At 38.6% G+C, this 22,339-nt stretch overlaps 2 protein-coding genes across 2 annotated transcripts; both read right to left on the bottom strand.

Moving 5' to 3' along the window:
• Positions 1–347: 347 nt before the first annotated feature.
• On the bottom strand, positions 348–11,484 carry LOC131359226 (serine/threonine-protein kinase Nek9). The gene is made up of 23 exons (XM_058398893.1): positions 10,694–11,484; positions 9,299–9,476; positions 9,139–9,194; positions 8,976–9,046; positions 8,737–8,842; positions 8,443–8,574; positions 8,223–8,333; positions 8,066–8,130; positions 7,567–7,617; positions 7,287–7,479; positions 6,793–6,937; positions 6,476–6,676; positions 6,342–6,388; positions 5,916–6,077; positions 5,700–5,808; positions 5,406–5,567; positions 5,140–5,307; positions 4,994–5,053; positions 4,662–4,849; positions 4,388–4,549; positions 4,147–4,269; positions 3,460–3,513; positions 348–3,109 (listed from the first exon to the last, which is right to left on the bottom strand). The coding sequence occupies exons 1-23, from the start codon at positions 10,871–10,873 to the stop codon at positions 2,990–2,992; spliced, it is 2,844 nt and encodes a 947-aa protein (XP_058254876.1). The 5' UTR covers positions 10,874–11,484; the 3' UTR covers positions 348–2,989.
• Positions 11,485–13,115: 1,631 nt separating this feature from the next.
• Positions 13,116–21,023, bottom strand: ndc80 (NDC80 kinetochore complex component). The gene is made up of 17 exons (XM_058398337.1): positions 20,903–21,023; positions 18,921–19,014; positions 18,673–18,750; positions 18,228–18,357; positions 17,942–18,114; positions 17,694–17,796; positions 17,523–17,612; positions 17,222–17,315; positions 17,001–17,101; positions 16,770–16,914; positions 16,139–16,344; positions 15,374–15,526; positions 15,197–15,286; positions 14,935–15,027; positions 14,622–14,752; positions 14,407–14,509; positions 13,116–13,403 (listed from the first exon to the last, which is right to left on the bottom strand). Exons 2-17 carry the CDS (start codon positions 19,007–19,009, stop codon positions 13,275–13,277), a joined length of 1,908 nt encoding a protein of 635 aa, XP_058254320.1. The 5' UTR covers positions 19,010–19,014; positions 20,903–21,023; the 3' UTR covers positions 13,116–13,274.
• Positions 21,024–22,339: the final 1,316 nt, after the last annotated feature.

Here is a 22,339-nt window from a genome sequence, read left to right as displayed (position 1 = left end):
TTGAACAAAGCAGGAAGGTGTACAGTGTATAATGTGGTGAGGTAGACATTATCAAAACTCTTTCTGCTTTTATTATTACAATGCATGCAATTCTCTTTAAGTGTATACAGTTACATATGGAAAACACTTCAATACATCCAGTAGGCAAACTTAGCAATGTAGAAAAAGAACTGAAAATGTGTCTGAAAAATACGAAACCCTCAATACAATAAAGGAATATGGAGAGCAAAAACATTATATACCATCATAAGTCGGCATTAACCTGCTTTAGAAGTTAACAAGGCACTTAATGGTGCATAGGCTACAGCTTAGGGTTTGCATTGATGAGGTCAGCAGTTTTGCTGTCCATTATTATTATTATTATTATTATTATTATTATTATTATTATTATTAACATATGGAGCATGGAAAGAGAATGACCATAAAGAAAATAAAAATACAAAAATAGAATTATGTAATGTATACAAACACACAAAAATGTCTTTGCTTTCATTGTACCTTTAAAAAAAAGAAGAAGAAGCAGATCATTCGGTGTGCTCAGAAAGTGGATGTAGATTAGCACCCACGTAAAGCATGGCATTTTGATAACCATTTCATTAAAATGTTAGCTACAGGATTAGTAATATGCAAAGGCAAAGGAATAACGTCTTGCCAGATCCTTTTTATGTCTGGTTTGGCTGTAACAGAGTACCCTGCACACACAAAGGCACTGAAAACAAGCAGGGCTCAAAACTTAATTCTAGCAAAATATTTCAAGAGAACAGGTGAACTGCAGAGAAAAGCTTAATATAATGAAACTGGAGGAGAAAAACACAATAGGGAAAAATGTGGTTGCCTGACCACAACAACAACAAGAAACGTTCAGCTAACTGGTTTTCCCTTCTGCCTTCCTTCAGACAGTAACAAAGTGGCAACAAGCCAAGAAAATGGCTCAGGGTCAGTAAGAGGGCATTTCCCTTCAATTCTAATTGAGCCTTCTTGACTCCCTCAGTCCTATATTCTTCAGCCTGTGACCCAAAAATCAATCAAAGCCCGACACTTTCCAGGAAACATCAATGCTTTAAATGCACTCAGGGGAATCAGGAAGATGAATTCTAAAACAAATGTGATGCATGTAGATGTTTTCGAAAGTGCATTAAGCAAGACTAGTCATATTTGTGCTTGCTTCGTGAAGATTTTAGATATTCAAAGCGAAGATGCCAACCCTATGTGGACTTGAGGACAACAACCTCCTAATCAATGCACACAATAACATTCTACATATGCTGAATCTGCACCACACAACTCCAACTGACTGTTTATGACTATAGAAAGGACATTGTTGGTAATCACACTCGCTGGTGTTTATAATAATTTACAAACACACGCTCTGTTGTCACCAAATGAGGATGGGTTCCCTATTGAGTCTGGTTCCGCTCAACGCTTCTTCCTGTTAACACCTAAGGGAGTTTTCCTTTGCCACAGTCGCCTCAGGCTTGCTCACTAGGGATTACATTAATCTTGGACTTTTGTACTATGTTTCTTATGTACTGTAAAGCTGCTTTGAGACAAATGTCCATTGTTAAACGTGCTGTACAAATAAAATCGAATAAATTAGGTCTCTAATGATTAGGTGGTGAAAGACATTTAAATGTTTCCTGGGCATGTTCACAAAGCTTTGCCCTCAAGATCTATGGTGGCTGAAAGAAGGTGCTTCCAAACACAAGTACTTTTCTCAGTTTTCCAAACTGCTGTTCTCCGTTTTCTTTTGCTAAAGCCATCTTGTTTTGTTGTTTTAAATCATGTTCTACAAATTTAACAAGGTTATTTGTACAAGGAAGGAAAAAAACAAAAGAAAAACAAAATTAACTATTGCACCTTGAAATGCGCCACCTCCTCCATAAAGCACTACAAGTAACCTATGGGCACAAATAAAAACCTTGATTAAAAAGCAATTAAAATTCCATGCAGGGTATATGCAGATTCATTATTCCCCATGAAAAATAATAAGTTGCCTTAATGTGATGCTTCAGCAAGCACGGACATCTCGATCGGTGAATATGTGCACCCTCAATTCTCGCTGTTACTCACTTTCTTAAAAGAAACGAGGAAGAAAACAAATGGGTGCAGATAAAGAAATGCAGGAGAGGCACCCCCTGATTAACCCATATTTTAAAACACTTACATAAAGAAAACGTCCAGGAATAGGTCATCTCTCGTTAGTGCCACCTGAACCATACAAAATACACACTACAACCACAAGAGGGAGACAAGCATACATGATCTGAAAATCAGTAGTACATTCATCATCACAGATTCTTGGATGATATGTGAAAACCATTCATATACACATTTGCAAATAACGGATTCAATTTTTAAGTCTTATTAGTTGCAGGTTTCTATAAATCTTCAAAATGAAAGTATATTGAGACACACAAATGAAAAACAAAAAATATATATATAAAATATTGTTTTTGCATATCTGACTTAAAGGCCCCATAATCCACAACCAAAGGAAATGTCTACGCATTCTCATCCGGGAGGAAAAACACACAAGACACTTTGGTGTAGAAATCAATACTGAAGATAGGGCACCACATGTGAAGTAGCTTAAAGCGTGTCAGGTGCTGTATTATAGCTCCCATAATCCAAATAGACGAGTTTAAAAAGATCTGTCAAGCTCTTGCTCAGTCCTGAACCCAAACTATTCATATTGCGGTTCAAGAATTTAAAAAAAAAATACATTGGTGCCTGACATGCGTATAAACATAGACAGCAGCAGGAATGCTGTGACCGACTAATATAACCTTGTACTGTAAGAGAATATACTTGGATTTTTACCAAGAGGCAGCAAAAATATTTTGTAATGCACAGTCCTTCCTCACATGCTGCGATGACTGGAAGACTCCAGGTCCAAATGACAATCTTCTCCAGTCAGCTACTCACTCACTCCGGCTTCAGTTCAGAGAAGATCTTTATCTGCAGGTCATTATAAAATCCATGTGCCATCTCATTCATCTTTATCAGGTAGACTCCCTTGGTGGTTACTCTTGTCACAATGATCAGATCCTTCCTTGAGGTCATCAATGACTTTCCGCAGTCTCTCATTCTCTTCGAGCTGGTCATTGTACTGAAAAATTAGACACAGATCGTGTTGGTGTTTAAAACAATATTCCACTATAATCCATATGAATCTATTCTCCAGGGCATTGACAGGCGAATAGGTACATCCTTATATAGTCTTCACACTTGTATTTTACTTTGAAGAAAAATCTAAAACAAAAACAAACAAACAAAAAAAGCCCCTGAGTAAGAAACTATCACACCGCAGCATCACTACACCTAGGCCATTTTATGTAGTATATTTCTTACCACCTAGTGGACATATTAAAATTACATGCAAGAAATAAAGGAAGGTGGTATAAAGCATGAACCAGGCTACTTGTTGTCGTCCAGATACAGAAACAATCAGCTTCTCACCTGTTTTTGTAACAGCTGAATTGTTGCATCTTGCTTTTTCATCATTTCTTTAAGCTAAAACAGAAAATAAACACTTTATTGTGAACTAAACATGTAATATCAAAAAACAAGTGAAATCACTTTAAAAGCTTGACACAAATCTGCTGTTTTTCACGAGCAGAACCAGACGTCAACAGTGTCAATGGGGATGCCTAAACTATATCAAGCTAATACCCTTAAAATGTATTTCAAATAGTTAGGAAGCTACGAAAGAAAATCTATTTCAGACATTTCACCTTGCTGTGACCTTGACCCTGTTAGGATCAAATAAAAATCTAATAATTTCATCTACTAGTTTCCATGATGATTCAATTCAACCACTTGTTTTTGAGATACAACAGAAATCTCTGGACGCATCTCTGGACAGTCGCACAGATGAAACAATGGCAAGAATTATAGTTAGCCACAAATGGGTTTTGAATACCTGAACATGAATGTGTAAATAAGATCTCTGTATGACAAACATTCCAAGATCAGATCAGTTTTTCTGTTGGTTCCCATCATAATTCTATAAAAATCTTACAAACATTCAACCATTCGTTCTTAAAATACCACACTCATGAGAATCTTGTACAGGTAGACAAGCTGGAAATACAAATGTCTCCATCACATATTGTTTTTGTGGTTATGTTTGTGTGGGATTTGTACCTGTGCAAGCTCACTGCTCGCTTGGCAGCAAGTCTGCTGAGCACATTGTTGTGGCAGGTTGCCTTTCTTCCAAGCTCCAGAGTCCGTGCCATTCATGCTCTCATAGTCTACCCATACTGTTTGCTTACAAGATACAAAGCAAATGTACACAACGTTAAAAATAAAATACGTTACTGTGTGTTTAGGTATTTTAGATACAAAATCCGAACAACCCAAGTGTAAATTTTTCCAAAGCCCTTACCATGAAGCCATTCCCACTAGCAGCAGCTGCAGCAGCTGCCTTTAGTTCTCGAAGCTCTTCATATGGGAGTGTAGCACGTTCTGTGAAGGATGTAGCCAGAGGGCTAGACAAGGAATCTCTGGAGCCATCAGGCATGGGAATGAATTCTGCATCCAGCAGTTCCTGAAGACAGAAAACCAGAAGTGAATTCTAGGAAACTTATGGGAGACTGCCTGTTCTAAAAAAAAAAAAAAAAAAAAAAAAGTACTATATTGAGGTAACTAGTAGTGAATACCTTGCGGAGCCAAGACGGGCATGAACTCTCATTTGCATTGCTCTCTATTGATACCATTGATGGAGTCTCAGGACCTCTCTCCTCCAGGTCAACCTCCATAGTGCCTCCCATAATGCCCTCTCGCAGCTCAGAGTCTGATGCAGGCTCAATATCCAAGTCCATAGAGGAGCTGGAGCTCTGCCCTATCCCTAAAAACAACACAAAACAGAATTCAGAAGAATCAAAACAAACACAGATTTACGTAAGGTAATTTACTCAATTATGAATTCAATTAATATGGCAACTGCAAGTATATCAAGAGAAATATTACAAAAACAAATACATTTACTTACCACTTCCAATGGACAGCCCACTACTATTTGAACGGATTGTTTTGGAGTTAAGCAGCTTTTCTGTGAGAAGCATAAAAGTGGATGGGATCAGGCTGTTCATGTTATGTGTAAGCCTATGTGATAATTTTTTACTTGCAAACAATTACCCATGATAATGATTGTGTGCCAACCCCTGCAGGACAAGTCAGGCACGTGATGCAGGGAACCAAATATGGGGCGAGGAAGAGCAGGGCAAACCTCAGAGCCAAATCCTCGATCAGCAGGCATACCTAAACGTCCATTTCCTGCATTTCCCCAGGCGAAGATTTGATTATCTGAAAGGGAAATACAACAGTTGTCAATATGCTATGCACTTTCACTTAATTTTTCGCATACCTCCTTGCCTCTTTCCAGTGACGTTCTCTTTGCTCACCTTCCGTGGCAGCAATTGTGAAGCCATCTCCACAGGACACTTTGGAGACGACTTTTCCCCCAAAGGGTCCTAAAAGCAGTTGAACACCTTGATGTTTCTTAAAGTCCCTTACACCAAGCTGGCCGTATTTATTACAACCAAATGTCATCAGGCGTCCCCGTTCTGCAGATACATAAACCAGAATGTGGACAATGAATAATAAATATTTAGTTGCAAATAATTAGGTTTTCCAGTATAAAAATTGCTTAGTGATTTTATTTCCACTGTAAAGTAGTAAAAGAATAAATGCTTTACCATCAATAGCTGCTGTATGGGTCTTCCCAGGGGCGATGATTTGGATCTTAAAGCGGGCAAGCAGCTTTACTAAAGTCAGAGTTGTGGTGTATGGTATGTCCTGACATCCCTAATTGATAGAGATTTAAACAATCTTAGACATCCTGAAGGTTCAAAAAACAGCTGGGACTGACAAGAAATTGCCTCAACAGTGTGCGCCTTTCAAAAGGTCCATACCTCCCTAGAATGGTTCTTGATACCGGTAATGCCTTGATTGAGACCTAGCTTGTTAAACTCATTGTTTCCGCAGGCCAAGACTTTTCCAGACTCTGTAAGGAAAAACGTTCCATCACTGCCGCAGCACACTGCGACAATACAGGCAAACTTTGGTACTTCCACCTGCAAAATGCATATACGATGTAGGCAAATTAGTATGCAGTTTAAAAATATTCAATTAACCTTAAAATAATAATAATAAATAAATTACAGATCATATGACAGATCACAGTGAAATTAAATTGCTAATAATTAAATAATTGCTAATGTTTAATTGCTTTATGTACATTATGCACCATAAAATAGTTCAGCACAGATTATACACATGCGATGTAGATGTTTACCTGAAATGCCTGGAAAACGCATACAAATGTATTATATACTTACTAGCATAGGAGAAGCAAAGTCATCTTCGCAGTCCAGGCCAAGTCTACCTGTCAAGAAGAACATCTCTCTTGTTAATAAATAATGTTACTTTAAAACCAATACGGCAGTCTTCATTTGTGTTCTTCTGAACTTACCATGTTCTCCACAGCCCCAGGAGTAAATGTCTCCATGGTGAGTGAGCACTACCACATGGTTGTCTCCACAGGACACCTGTCTCACTGGCCGTTCCTGAAAGAACTCCAGCAGAACCGGCTCAAGAACTTCCATACCCATCTCATTCTCCACGCCTATACAGCCGTAATAGTCTGAGCCAAACATATACATTTGGTCCTCATCTGTCAGGAAATATTAAAGAAACAAGCCTAAACACACATTCAGATGTTTCTATTAAAGTAATTTCGATGCTACATTATTTTTCTTAAAATCCAAACAGCTTTTAATCTTTACATACCAGTTACACAGGCAGTAAAGTCTACCCCACAAGACACCTGTCTGATGGCTTTTCCCTGTAGACGTTCCACCTTGCGAGGTTGTCGGTATGAGGCCTGATCCCCATGCCCAAGCTGGCCCACCATTTTAGCACCACCTTGCACACTCTGTACATTTACATGAAGAAGGCAGCACAAAGGACACACACAAACTAGTTCTTAGAACAATTAAAAAATTTAGGACCCTCTCCACTTCCTACTAACTTGAAAAATCAAGCAGCTTTCTATTGCAAGGTTAAACTTTTCTAAAGGAAAGGAATTAGGCTCTCTGTTTTTTTTTACAGCAAGTTTTTAATGCTAACTAAAAGCTCTGGACAAATAACATTAAGAATCAATAAAAATAAAATAGATTCGTTACTTTATCTGTATTATTCATGCGGCATGTGTTTTTATGTGTACCATACAAGAAAAAAAAAGCTAATTCAATGAATGTGCAACACGTTTAAGAGATTCTTACAGCCCAAGTGTAAAGCTCTTTCTCGACAGTAACCACAGCAAAATGCGTCTCCCCTGCGCACACTTGCTGCGCACTAGTGCCACCCTTAAACACGTCCAGTTTCTGAGGGGTGAACTTCCCTCCACCCCAGAAATACACCTCTCTGGAACGGGTGGTTACTACAGCAACTGGGGTGTCTGATACTGTGCTCAACCTGGCAAAAAATAGATGTACAGAGTAAATCCCAAACTTGGAAAAGCAGACTATATTTGAAACAGTGTTGCTAAACCGTTACACATACCTGGGCTTCTTTATGGCTGAATTTAGTGCAGCCACACGTGCCTCCAACTTCCTGCAAGCAGTGACAATTTTTTATTTTTGAGCTACTGACCTGTTTACACTCAATTACTTGAAGCTTTTTTCATTCCTAAAAACAAAACCTAATGTTTTGGTGCTTCAGTCCTGAAAGTAAAACCTAATGTTTCGCAAAACTAAAGAGAAAGATAGAAATGCCAAAAGTGAAACTTCAACCATTGCAAGCGTATCAAGTTAAACTGCTTCACGAATAGTTCGTCTGGATGAAACACAATACTGTGCAAAATTCTGAGGCAAGGTGTCAAGAAATGTTGTGAAGTAAAGATGCCTTCAAAAATAATGAGTTAATTTTAATTAGTCATTTTAGAAAGAGGTTTTTGCACAGTAACATATCAATTCAAAGTAACTAAGAAACCCAGAAGCAAAAAGCTAAAACGACAAGAAACGTTTTACCATTGTCATTGGGTATGAACCACATTACTCACTGTTTATCACAGGAGATGATTGGCCGGTCAAGAATCTGATCAGCAGTAGGTCTCTTCTCCGGATCCTGAACCCCAAACATATACGCACTCATTATTGCGGAGTTAGTGTACAATCTTGTGTTTGCATGTCTGTTTGTATTATTTTGTTTTAGCTCACCTGATCCAAGCATACGTAGACTATCTGTATGAGCTCTGAGGAATAAACATCGGAGTTCATCTCCATCGTAAAGTTGCCCTGGACGATCTTCACACACAGGTTTAGGGGATTCTGGATTCAAAAAAATGGGCAATAACCAATGAAGGTCTAGCAACCAAATGCAAGGGTTAATAACAAACTGCAAGTCAGCTTTCAAGACACAGCTGTTCTAGATAAATACCGTCGCATCAAAGGTCCTGGTGAGAGTCAGAAGCTCATATAAAACACATCCCATGGCCCAGATGTCTGATTTAAAGTTGTACTTGACCCCTTGACAAAGCTCAGGTGACATGTAGTATGGAGTGCCTACACACTGGAGGACAAATTAGACTATGTAAGGTATAACAGTTCGTGCAGAGTGAGAGCCAAATTAAACCACGGATAAAAGAAGGCATAAAATTATCGATATCTGATTTAGATGAGATTCATGCAGAAAGATTAATAAAAATGAATTACTGTAGCTGTATTTACTCACCGTCTCTGCCATTGAATACTCTGAATCCAGCTTCTTGGCCAAACCATAGTCTCCTAGCTTTATTAAGTTCGTCTTGGTGAGGAAAATATTTAATGTTTTAATGTCCCTTTAAAAAAAGTTAAAACAAAAAAAAAGCATATATGTTACTATCAAAACTCGATTTTCTTTATAAAAATAAAATGGCTCTATAAAATAGATTTTAAAAAAGGCAGCAGATAAATGTCAGATAAATGTCATACCTATGCAGAACGCCAGCTTTATGAATATGAGCCACAGCTGATGCGATTTGGAACAGATACCATATAACGACCTGAGAAAATAATCCAATAGTACAATGTCGCAATAAGAACAAGTTAACAATTTAGAAACACTTTTCCAATATGAAGCGTTTTATAATAGTACCTCCTGTGTAAAGAGTACCCCCTTCTGTTGGTTAATTTTGTCGTACAGATTTCCACCTGCAAAAAAAAAGAAAAAATATATATGCATGATGTTTAGATTTTATGTTTTAGATGACTAACAAACAGCAAAAAGGACTGCAATAGAAAAAGCACTTTCTGACCATTGCAGTATTCCAGCTCGATCAGCAGGGTGTTCTTGTCGATGAAGTGGTTGTAATACGCTATGATGTTGTTATGCTGGAGAATGGACAGGATGCTGATTTCATTCATGACATCTCTGCGCTTTTTATCTGAGAGACCAGTCAGCTCAACCTCCTTCCAAACCACCAAGGAATTATCCTGAGAAAGAAAGAGTCGGAGAGATGGAACGTTGAAGAGCGACACAACCTACAGATACATGTTAGACGTACGCCCCACTCCGGCCAAAACTAAACACACACAACAGCAGCTTAGAGAACTAGTAAATATGGAAAACACCACAAGAGTTGAGCAAGAGGCTTTTCTCAACTGTGTAAGATTTCTCATTGCCACATTAACATCTTATCGACTTCAAAATCTTAGGCAGAAGTCTTCTTCAGAAAAACTCTGACATTATATAGACAGAATTGCATGCTCATCAGTCTAAAGTTGCAAGCCCCAAAACGATGCTAAGCATTTTTCTGCTTAATCGAGTGATGGTTGTGTAAGAACCAACTACCAAATACACTGATGAACCATGTTTGCTGCTACTGTAAAGAAAAGACATGGCCCCAAGGCAGAACATGAATGCTCTAGACAGCATTGAACTGGAGGAACACAAAACTAGTACTGGATGAGTCATGGAAAAGTTTAACTGTTTATCCAGAAGTCACCAACTATAAAACATGAAGATCTCCTAAAAGTTTTTTTTTTTCTCCTCTAGATATACCATCATACTGGCATATTGGCTAATATCGTGTTGGTCCACCTTTTGCTGCCAAACCAGCCCTGACCCGTCATGCACTGTGTATCCTGACACCTTTTTATCAGAACCAGCATTAACTTCTTCAGACGGTAGCTCGTCTTTTGGATCGGATCACACGGGCCAGCCTTCGCTCCCCACGTGCATCACTGGGCCTTGGCCGCCCATGACCCTGTCGCCGGGTCACCACTGTTCCTTCCTTTGACCACTTTTAATAGATACTGACCACTGCAGTCTGGGAACACCCCACAAGAGCTGCAGTTGTGGAGATGCTCTGATCTATCTATTACAATTCAGCCCTTTGGGTCAAACTCGCTCAAATCCTCACGCTTGCCCAATTTTCCTGCTTCCAACACATCAACTTTGAGGACAAAATGTTCACTTTCTGCCTAATATATATTCCACCCACTAACAGGTGCCATGATGAGGACATAATCATTGTTATTCACTTCACCTGTCAGTGCTTGATCGGTGTATAATAGTAAGGAACAGGTTTTAAAAACAAACCAACAAAGAATAAATGAAGTATTCCAGCAGAGCAAGTCTGTGGAAATCTTTCTTAGGAGAAAACAGTGATGCAATGCAAGAAATAAGGCAAGTTCATGCTAATGCCTACCTCTGTGCGTCTGTATAAGGTGGCTTCCCCAAAAGCCCCTTTCCCCAGCACCCTGATGGGAATGTAGTGCAACTTCTCTTCCTCGCCGCTGAACAAGCTCGGGGCCGGGGCGCCGCTCACTGACTCACAGCCCGAGTCAGAAAGAGACGCTAAATGCCGCTCAAAATCTTCCAATGACATTTTGTTGACAGTTGATGACAAACACGATGGCCGTAATGAGACAATACTACATGATCAGCCCCCCCTCGCAACCCAGACGACTCCACTCCAGCTAGCTAATGAGAAGTTTAACACTCCTGCAAAAAAACAGTACAGTCTCGAGCCAAGCAATGATTTTGTCAGATTTGCTAGCTAATAAACTTCTTGCTAGCGTTAGCGACCTAGCCAAAAAAATATCTATAGTTTTATATTTAAGTTGAAAATAAGGATTTAATTAATTGGCAAAACAAAAGTTGACATGAAAGCCCTACAGCTAGCTCGAAAAGACGTTTCCTTGTTTGTTCTTCATAACAGCCCGCAGCGAGACAAACAGCTTGGCACGCCAAAAAAGGCTCAAAAGTTTGACGTTAGCTAAGCTAGCTAGTTAGGTGCGTGGCGGATTTCACCAAACCTCGGTTAACTAAGCAGCTAAACACATAGCTCTCTGAACGTCTTACACAACAGGCATGCTACAAGCCCAAAGATGTCTATCTAAAAATCGCAATTACATCCAGAGCTCATCACTTTTAGTTAGTCGGGTCCCGTTTCTCCGACTCCAATATGAGGCAGAGAAGAGGCGTGGCAAGCGCTGAGATTCGATTCCCCCGAAACGATTCTTCAATTCAAATCAGTTGTACAGTTTAGTTCATAGTGAATCAAAATCTAACCCAACTCCCTGGCTGCGCCATCTGGTGTGTGTATCGAACTTGGAATTTGCAAGCATTTATGTAGTTTTGGACTTCATATCATCTGAGATATCTATTTTCGTTTTGCATTTTACGTTACACGAGTTACATTTGTCTTCAAAGTTCAGGAAAGTACATCCAGTAAAGAATCGACTCCGTGATTCGAGAGTTCTGATTCACATATTTCGAATTTTAAAATAAAAGTCCCAAACGTGTTTTCACGTGTGTTTTTCCAGATCCCTGAAGCTCTTGCCCGCCTAGACTCAAGTCTGAGAAAAGTAAAGATATTTTCTTCTTTCACAAACTCGTTTAAGGTGTTAACTGATTTGGTATAAAGTACCTCTATTTATTTAATTAAAAAAATGCAGAGCAGATTGCAGTTATCAATTGCAAACATCATGTAGAACACATTTTCTCCCACACAAATGTAGAATATGGTCACCTGGGTTCAAACACTGTGTATAAGTAGTTAAGGAAAGTTACGGAGTCCATCCTGTCCTCCCAGGTGAGAATTTAATACATACACTATATTGGCAAAAGTTTTGGAATGTCAGCCTTTACATGCACATGAATTTTAATGATATCCCATGGAGTTGTCTGCATGCCTAGGTGCTTGATTTTGTCCCAAAACTTTTGGCAATATATTGTATGTGTGGGGGGAAATGTGTTTTACCTGATGTTTGCAGTTTTATTTTCCTAAAATTTAGTAAACTTAATTTTTCTAAACCAGGGAAATCTTTGCATGTTAATATACAGTATAAACAGCAAATGAAGGCATTCATGTGGCTATTGTGGGAGGCACAATAGTGTTTCCACCACATTTGTGGTTCGTGGCTGACCTTGGGTTACTGTCTGTGCAGAGTTTCACCCTTTCTGCCTGTGTCCACATGTGGTTCCTCTGGGTCAAGTTTCCTCCCCCTTCTCAAAAGTGATTAAGTGTAATAGCAAAGCTAAAGTTGCCTGCAACTGTGAATTAGTCTATGTGTGCATGGTTGCCTGCAATGGGCTGGTGTCCCATTCACAATGCATTCCCACCTCATGCCCAGAGTTCCTGGGATAGGCTCCGAATCCACCAACACCCTGACCAGAATAAAACTGCAACTACAGATGAATGATTGAACAAAACTATTTTGAACATTCAGGTTTTCAATTTTATTAAAATCAAATCCGGAAATTATGTTTTAACTCTGAACCCTACTGTAAGTATTTTCTAGTTTCTTTACTGTACTTCCATATAAATAAAAATAACACAGCACAAGCACATTAATAGCAATTTATCATCATTCAGCACTGAGAAAGTATGTCACAGCATTACTAAATAACATTTAATAATTATATTGCCAAAAATGCATTTTATGTGGCAACAATGGATCACCATGGGTTTAGTTAACAGACTACAGACTACAATCTGTCAGTTGAATGAAACTAAAAGGGGTTCATGTTCAGTCCATAATGATAAATAACTTTATGGTGTTTCTGGAGTTGTAATACTTTCTCTTTTAGCTATCCAGAAAAAGTGTAATTAATTCACATTAAAATTATAATATTTATATACACATGTTTATTTTTTTAAACAGAGAACATAGTATTTAAAAAAAGAAATGCATGTTTTTCAAGAGCAACATACAATAGTTTCCTCTAACAGTAACACAAAAACTATTAGTACAAAACTATTTACAATTTGGTTTCCCATTATTTTATTGAAAGCCATTTGCTCTACCAACAAAGTTTTCAACCATTTCCTTCAGCAGCTGAAGATCCGCTTGGTCTTCACGGATAATTTCATTCATCTTGTCCATTTTTTTCACTTGGTCATTACAGTGTTTCTGAAAATATCCATATAAAATACATATAAAACTATTCTTAAACAATACATAAAAATCTAGTTATATACATTAACTAAAATACAATCTTCCAATTGGCTGATCTTCACACATACACAGGCATGGTATGGAAACTAAGTAACTGTATAACTATATATACAGTATATCGCCAAAAGTTTTGGGACACCCATCCCAATCATTACATTCAGGTGTTGTTTTTCAAGGGTTTGGGCTTAGCCCCTTAGTTCCAGTGAAAGGAACTCTTAATGCTTCAACATACCGAGACATACTGAACAATTTCATGCTCTCAGCTTTGTGGGAACAGTTTGGGGATGAGCCCTTCCTGTTCCAACATGACTGTACACCAGTGCACAAAGCAAGGTCCATAAAGACACTGATGAGCGAGGTGTGGAGAAATTTCTCTTTTTTGAGTCCTGACCTCAACACAATAGAACACTTTTGGGATGAATTAGAGTGGAGACTGCCAGCCAGACCTTCTCGTCCAAAATCAGTGCCTGACCTCACAAATGCGCGTCTAGAAAAATGGCCAAAAATTCCCATATACACACTCCTAAACCTTGGGGAAAGCCTTCCCAGAAGAGCTGAAGCTGTTGTAGCTAAAGAGGACAGGCCAACTTCATATTAAATTCATGTGCATGTAAAGGCAGACATCCCAGTTTTGGCCTGGCTCGCAACCTCCGCTCTAATTCATCCCAAAGGTGCAGAGTCATGTTGGCTCAGGAAGGGGCCATATCTAAACTGCTCTCACAAAGTTGGGAGCATGAAATTGTCCAAAATGACTTGGTATGCTGAAGCATTAAATTTTTTTTCCACTGGAACTATGGGGCCAAGCCCAACCCCTGAATTCAATGATTTGGAGGGGTGTCCCAAAACTTGTGCCAATATAGTGTATGTTCATGCCACCAAATGCTAAGGTACATAGTTACTTTAAAATAATGAATAATAAAAAAAAAAAAAAAGAATAATAAAAAAAGTTCATTCTTACCTCAACTATACCCAAGTGGTTGACTGCAGCACTGATTACATTTGTCAGATTGTTTGCCACCATTCGGCTTTCTTCTTTGGTTTCTTGAAGAACAAGATGGTACCTAAAGGAAGAAAGCATGTAACACTGATCATATTTTATCCCTGTTAGTCAGAATAAATAAACCTAATAAATAGTTTTAAAGTGATGAAACAAGTTGATGCATGTTCTCTCACTGTTGTTGGGCTGCTTTTAGCTGCTCTTCAGCCACCTCGTATCCATCCATGACTTTCTTTTCTAGAAGCTTCTTGTGACTTTCAGCAGAATCCACATCCGCTGCCCACTTTTGCTCTTCAAGAGCCATTTCCTATTCAAACAAGGGTTGAATGGTTAATTATCTTATCAAATATGTCAAAAAAAATGCAAGAACTTTAATTGGTGCTATAGCCTTCTGTCTTGTCTTTTCCCTAAACTTTTTTTGATTCAGGCATTAATTTCTAACAGTAATAATAACAGTAATAATACTTTTCAGGCTTAGATGACAGGTACCTGCACATCACGTTGTATCTGCTCATCCAGTCTGCGCATCTGCTCCTTCAGCTGATTTATGTCATTCAACTTCTCAGAAATGTTGGACTTTATCTAGGAATCAGTAAGAGGAGAAGCATATTACTTAGCTAGCATGTTTGTTTTGTATTGTTAACAGCAGTCTTCAGGCCCGTTGTTGGATGTCTTAACAAATTCAATTTGTTTTTGTATTAAAAATAAAAACAGTGACATGATTAAATATACGAGAAAAACATAACCATACCTGTTCCACTGTCTCCTCCAGGGTTAGCTTCTTATTGGTTTGATTGCTGAAGTCCTCCTCTACATCCACCAGCATGTTTTTGAGAGGATTCTAGAAGGAGTTATTATGACATTAATAAGATTGCCATAATGGGATTATTTGATTGGGAATTAGTCGTAGCAGTGAGTTCGGCTATACCTGTATCTGAGTCCTGATTTGGGTGGCAGTGATCGGGCCATAGTCACTGACACTTTTGATTTCAAAGTCATGGCCACAGGCGTTCTCAGCAGACTGGGGGATGAGCTTTAGAATTCGTGCCAGTTTGTGGTACTCTGCCAACTTTACCTCAGTCTACAGAAACATAGGTAACCATTAAAATAAGAAACAGTAGGAATAGTGTTTTCCTTGTCTCTAAAAAAAATAAATAAATAAATACAAAACAGGATTCGTATTATTTTAAATACCTCACACTATCAAGCATATTCTGCATTCTGTACATTTAACATCTGGATCTTTTTCAATTTTTGGCCATAACTGCTACTTCTACATGGTATGGCCAAAAGTATGTGGACATCTGACCATCACATCCATATGTGGGCCTCAAACTGTTGCCACAATGGTCTAGAATGTCTTTTTATGCTCTTCGAATGTTCTTTTTTTTTTTTGGAACTAAGAGGACTGAACCTGTTCCAGCATGACAGTGCTCCTGTGCACACAGTGAGGTCCACGAGGACATGGTTTGCCAAGGTTGGAGTATAAGAACTCAAGGGCCCTGCACAGATGTTTAAAAAACGCACGTTTGGGCAGGCTGCTCAGGTGTCCACATACTTATGGCCACATTATGTACATTGCTAAATGTTCGACAAAGTGAACAAACGTTACTAAGAATATTTTGGCATAAAACTATTAGCTCTTATTATTCAGGTTAAGGCAGTGTACATATTGATATAATGTCCTACCCACCCTCTCCATGGTTTTGCCCACAGTGATTTCCTCATTCCAGGCCAGTTGCTGGGCCTCCTCAAGACTGCGGTTCAGAGTGTTCACGTTCTGCTGTAGCTCGTTTCTCTCTCTGTTGATGCGCTCGATGTCGGCTGGAGAGAACTTCTGATTCTCTAGAATGTGTTGGAGCCTAGCCTGCTCCCTCTTCAGACTCTCTAGTTGAAGATCTACATACACAGGCATTGATATCCTTTTTTGTAATAAACAAAAAGCTTCTACAGAATTTCAGTGACTCTAAGACTACGGGAATGGCTACATCACAGAGCTTTATTTATTTTTCACTTGTAACGGTCCTTGATGGGAGGGAACTTGGGCTTGTTGCACCCAACAGAATGTGGAAATGATAACAGTGATATACACCTATTGTCATTAGAATTAAGTGTCAGTGGTTTTTATAATTTCTTTGTTACTCAGTGGACTTTAAAACTCATTTTTAACCAGTCATTTCATATTCCCTCCTATTCTTAGTGTTGCACTTATTAAAATGTTACATAAAAATTCTCTGAACCTATAGTGAACATGGTTGCCATGTTGTTATAAACGTCCGAGACTTATAAATATATATGTGGTTCAGATTCTACATATGACATACTTGCAGCCTCCAGCTCCTCAGACAGTGCTGTAGCCTTAGTTTCCAGGTTGTTTTGATAAGACTCCATGCGAGAACGGTACTCCTGCAGGTTTTGGAGGTCAGCCTGTAACTTCAGTTTCTCGGTCCTCTGTCCCATTAACCGATCCTACAAGCACAGAAACCATCTCTATGAGCAGATATGCAACACTGGTCAGAATCCGTGCATCAAATTACAGAAATGTGCAGACTTACAGTATGACTCTCTTTTTCCAGCCTTTCGACCTGAGACATCAACAGTCTGTGTTTCTCCACTTGTGACTCCAGTAGAGCCTCATCGACATTGTACAGCCTCTCTGTTGGAAGACATTTGACAGTTTTCTGATATGCTGTTTACTTCAGCATAGATCATCTCTGTTCAACTTAGTCATGACGAGGCCGTTACGCTGCTAAGTAGGTTTGTAGGTCCGACTTACTCAGATTACAGAAGTAGTCTGTGTCCTCGTCCTCAAAGGTATCTGCTCCTTGCATGAACTTATTGTAAGTCTTAGAGCAGTATTCCAAAAAGAGCTGGAAACACAGGCCAGACATGCATTATACACAATTCAAAACCAAATTTAAATAATATAAATTATATTATAAACTATATTATTTAAGTTCTGTTACTTTAATACTTCAAAAAAAGGCTGCTGTAAAGAATTAATAGGAGACTGAACATTTTGTAAGAATTGTTTTTATTAAAAAAAGAAAAAGAAAAGAAAAATAAATCTATTGTACCTTATTGTACTCCATTCCATCCTCCAGTTCAGTGACGCCGTCTGAAAAGTCTCCAAACAGCATGTCCTGACTTTTCATACTGTTAAAGCTCTGCAACAACAGTTACAATAGTTTGTATTCTGTGGCGGAGAACACACTCATTCTAAAAACTTCTCAATAGACTAAACTTACTCGAACTGTGTCAATGAGCCAGATGAGTGCTCCCAGAGCCTGAGGCCATGTATGTGGTGCCCCAATGGAGTACATGGAGCTTTTTGATAGTGGAAATGGGTACCTGTAAAGCAATATATACCTATTATTTCTATCCAAAGGTCAACAAAGAGATTCACTTGTAACAGCAAAATCATCTCCACAAAAGATTATTTCTTACAGAAATAATATTCAGGCCGTTATTTTGAAATCACAAATTTTTACTCTACCCCAAATCTCTCAGCATCCTAGGGATTTCCTCTTCAACCTTGGTTGTGGGCATCTGAAAGGTGGGGTCCAACAAACTGTAGATAAACTCAAAGATCTTCAAGAACTCTTTAGTGGAAGGTGACTGGAGAGATTTAACCGTGACTGTAGCCGGGAATCCATTATCTCCAAGGAACTGCAAAGAAACAGAGGAAAATCCAGTGTGTCTATATTTATATAATAATATTTTTTAACATAATGGCCCACTTTATGAAAATGAAGAAGGTGCTGAATTAAAATGATGCGAACCTCACAAAGCTGCTTGATACACTGCTGAACAAAGGATTTGTCATGAAGAGGTCGGGGGTCCTTCATCTTCTCTGCACCTCCATAAGTCCCAAACATGCTGTTTCTCTGCCCACCTGCACCTGTACCAGCTCTTTTGTGGATAATTACGAGTGAGACATTGTCACAGGGGCCGTTAATGTGGGGGAAATCAATGGCAACATAAAACAACTGACTATTATGAAATGATTATGATTTATAGAGGATTATAAAAAATTTGGCTTTGGAATTATTAGGCATTTGGTTGGTAAGGAATAAATGCGGAGCTACTATTCTCATTCTGGAGCTGATTATTTTTATATAACAGCACATATCAATACCACAGCAATTGGCAAATGATTACGATTAATAATTTATTATTGATTTTCTCCATTTATGGATACATTTAAAGTGTAATCGCCATACTTACTTCCCAAAAAAGCTGGTCCTCCTCTCTGAGGTGCTAGATTGAGGCTTTGGGATGTTCAGCTTGCCAAATACATTGTTGCTGTCAAAAGAATATAAAAGTGTCATATACCACACATACATATAACATTTATAGTCTGTCAGCTGTCACCCACCACTGGGGTGTTACAATGTAAGTAAGTAAAAAAACCAAAAGATGTTATAAACACAGATTAGTGTATCAAAAACCCCAGCACATGAGTGGATATATACCTCTGTGGTGTGGCATTCACCATACTCATCCTGCCATCAGTCACACGCATCGGCATCTCGGAATATCTGCTGCTTGGTCTTCGACTCATGTTGACTGTAAGGCAAAAGCAAATAAACGGACAAGCATATATTTATTAATTCACAACATGTAACGGTAAAATATGACATTAATACAACATCTTAGCATGCAGATCAAGAAACTGCAACAGAGCAGTCTTTGTAATCAGAAAAGAAACTTTGTGTATATAATTATTAAGAAATTATATAATAGATACAACTTTATATCCATGACATTTCTCATACCAACAGTCTGAAAACAGTACCACAACTCTATCACTATAGATCACACTAAAATCAAGAGCAAATGTGTCCATATAAAAATAAAGCGTCATATACAGTATAGAGATATGAAATAAATATTGGTGAATATTATTAAAATGACACTGTTGCTTCAGATTTCTGTGTCTATAAAAACCTTGTCTCATTTCCTCCAGCATCTACCAGGAAATCTACCAGGAAATCCAGGTTCTACAAGTATTGTTTTTTTGTTTGACTGGTCTACCATGTTTGTATACACTGATCAGCCATAACATTATGACCACTGACAGGTGCCGTGAATAACACTGATTATCTCCTCATCAAGGGACCTGTTAGTGGGGGAATAAATTAGTGCCAACAGTGGGCCCGTGAGCATCAGAACTGGACCAAGGAGCAATGAAAGAAGGTGGCCTGGTCTGATGAATCACCTTTTCTTTTACATCATGTGGATGGCCGGGTGTGTGTGCGCCGCTTACCTGGGGAACACATGGCACCAGGATACATTATGAGAAGAAGGCAAGCCGGCAGAGGCAGTGACATGCTTTGGGAAACCTTGGGTCCTGCCATTTATGTGGATGTTACTTTGACACGTTCCACCTACCTAAGCATTGTTGCAGACCATGTACACACTCATGGAAACGTTATTCCCTGATGGCTGTGGCCTCTTTCAGCAGGATAATGCACAGTGAAACAAAGCAAAAATGGTTCAGGAATGGTATGATGAGCACAAGTTTGAGGTGTTGACTTGGCCTCCAAATTCCCCAGATCTCAATCCAATAAAGCATCTGTGGGATGTGCTGGACAAACAAGTCCGATTCATTGATGCTCCACCTCGCAACTTACAGGACTTAAAGGATCTGCTACTAACATCTTGGTGCCAGATACCACAGCACACCTTCAGGGATCTAGTGGAGACCATGCCCGACGGGGTCAGGGCTATTTCGGCAGCAAAAGGGGGACCAACACATTATTACGCAGGTGGACATAATGTTATGGCTGATCGATGTATATTCATTTTGAACCTGTCCTGAACATTTTAGTGTTATCCTAACCAAAAGAGCTAAACATTTTATTAGTCAGATGGTGTCTTGGAGCAGGAGAAACATCATGATTGTACTTTCAGTGCGGACTATTCATTGAAAAATAAATTAATAACCATTAATTCATGTTTTTTTTTCTGGTTTTGTTTTTGTAAAATGAGTTTAAATAGATAACATCCTCGTTATGGGAACTGATCTAGAAAGTCTTTAAGTACCACATCCACGTGTACAGCTATCCTGGTAGGTTACGTCGGTAGGTTTTTGAGTTATTATAACTAGCAATAGCGAAAACCTATTCTTTGTCTCATTCCACCTCAGTCTATGGGGCTAACCAAGTCCTCCAGTTAGCAAATGATGACACGCCTAACAAAAGTAAATGTGCAGAATACTGAGAAAGCAAAATACAGGCTATTGAACTGCATGAGAAGTTTTGTAAGTAGCTAACCATGCTAGCGCTAACTAAGCAGCAGCGGATACAGGATAAAGAAAGCAATCTAGTAAACTAACCTTAATTAACTGCATAGAAAACTAGCTGCATAAACGGTTTAATTGTTCATACTATTCTGTATAAAGTAATTAAATGTGCTTATATCGCTTTATCCACAGGGTTTAATAACAAAATACCTCAGAAATTTGTCCAGTCTCGCCTTCGCTGTTTTCAAAAATTTCCGCCAACTCGTTTCAACGGACGGAGCCGATGACGTCAGATGCGCTCCACATTCAAGCTAATCTCAGTGGTGTACCGAGTGCGAAAGAGTCGGCTCCGTGAGTCGGTTCTTTTAGAAGTACGCAGAGAGCCGAATCACTTAGTTTGTGAATTTATGAACTTAGTTTAATCAGGGAAACCAGAGCTAGAATAATAAATCGCTATAATAAAAAAAATAAGGAGAACAAGCGTTGTTCAAAATATTGCAAATGTTTGTCCGGTTTAGGTGAAAAAAAAAAAAAAAACAACGAGCCGTTTTGGGGTCAAAAGATTCAATGAGTCAAATAATCCGACTCTCTCAGAAGAGCCAGATTTTCATCAGTAATGAACTGGGAGGTACTTTTTTTGTATCGCCATTTTGATCACGTGGGGTTTGCACAATGGGCGGTGTTACATTATTATATTGATACCTGCTAATTTAATGTAACACATTAAAATGTTTAAAAGATGTTTTCACACAAAGCAAATAGATGGGAAGAGTTTCCACCATGGGGACTCTTTTAGTTTATTTGTATAGGGCTTTTGATAATTGTCACAAAGCAGCTGTACAGCAATATGGATGTATGTTTAGATCCCTGATGAACCTGAGGAGGCAGCAGCAAAGGAAAACTCCTTGATACACTATATTGCCGAAAGTTTTGGGACACCCCTCCACATCATTGAATTCAGGTGTTGTTTTTCAGGGGTTGGGCTTGGCCCCTTAGTTCCAGTGAAAGGAACTCTTAATGCTTCAGCATACCAAGACATTTTGGACAATTTCATGCTCCCAAATTTGTGGGAACAGTTTGGGGATGACCCCTTCCGGTTCCAACATGACTGTACACCAGTGCACAAAGCAAGGTCCATAAAGACATGGATGAGTGAGTTTGGTGTGGAGTCCCATCCTCAACGATTTGGAGGGGTGTCCCAAATCTTTTGGCAATATAGTGTATTTAGGCGTGGGCGATATGACAATAATATATCATATCATGATTGTTTAAGACAATTCTACTAATATCCATCACAGTATATAAATAGGTGCATTAAAAACAACTTTTTATTAATCCACAATGGCTACAAAAAATTTACTACTAAGGCAAAGAATTTTAACAATAATACATCTGTACTTAGTTGTTTGTTTTTTTTATCAGATAACCTGCTTCCAATCAATTGCCAGTGTTATTGCTATTTAAAAAAAAAAATCATAGCTCAGAATTATTTTAAACAATAATTTTCTTTGCTTACATGTAATCATGTGAGAGAGTATTCTCTTCCTGTTTGTTTACTGAAATGGAATCACGAGTTGCCCATTTCGATTGTCCAGGTACGCTTTTCGCTTTTGTTCTTGTTAATGATGCTTAGTTTTTCTATTAAAT

This window comes from Hemibagrus wyckioides, linkage group LG09 (genome assembly GCF_019097595.1).
Source record: "Hemibagrus wyckioides isolate EC202008001 linkage group LG09, SWU_Hwy_1.0, whole genome shotgun sequence".
NCBI lineage: Eukaryota > Metazoa > Chordata > Actinopteri > Siluriformes > Bagridae > Hemibagrus > Hemibagrus wyckioides.
This window is presented reverse-complemented; position numbering and strand designations above follow the sequence as displayed.

What these genes read in the sequence shown, in the direction of transcription:
- ndc80 (XM_058398337.1), bottom strand. Translation starts at nt 19,009, where the DNA reads ATGAGTCGAAGACCAAGCAGCAGATATTCCGAGATGCCGATGCGTGTG. An exon ending in ATGGAATGGAGTACAATAAG is followed by an intron (nt 17,316 to 17,522) that starts GTACAATAGATT and finishes CTGTGTTTCCAG; the next exon opens with CTCTTTTTGGAATACTGCTC. An exon ending in TGGAAAAAGAGAGTCATACT is followed by an intron (nt 16,915 to 17,000) that starts GTAAGTCTGCAC and finishes CTGTGCTTGTAG; the next exon opens with GATCGGTTAATGGGACAGAG.
- LOC131359226 (XM_058398893.1), bottom strand. Translation starts at nt 10,873, where the DNA reads ATGTCATTGGAAGATTTTGAGCGGCATTTAGCGTCTCTTTCTGACTCG. An exon ending in CCAGGACCTTTGATGCGACG is followed by an intron (nt 8,334 to 8,442) that starts GTATTTATCTAG and finishes TTTTGAATCCAG; the next exon opens with AATCCCCTAAACCTGTGTGT. An exon ending in CCATACAGCAGCTATTGATG is followed by an intron (nt 5,568 to 5,699) that starts GTAAAGCATTTA and finishes ATGTATCTGCAG; the next exon opens with AACGGGGACGCCTGATGACA.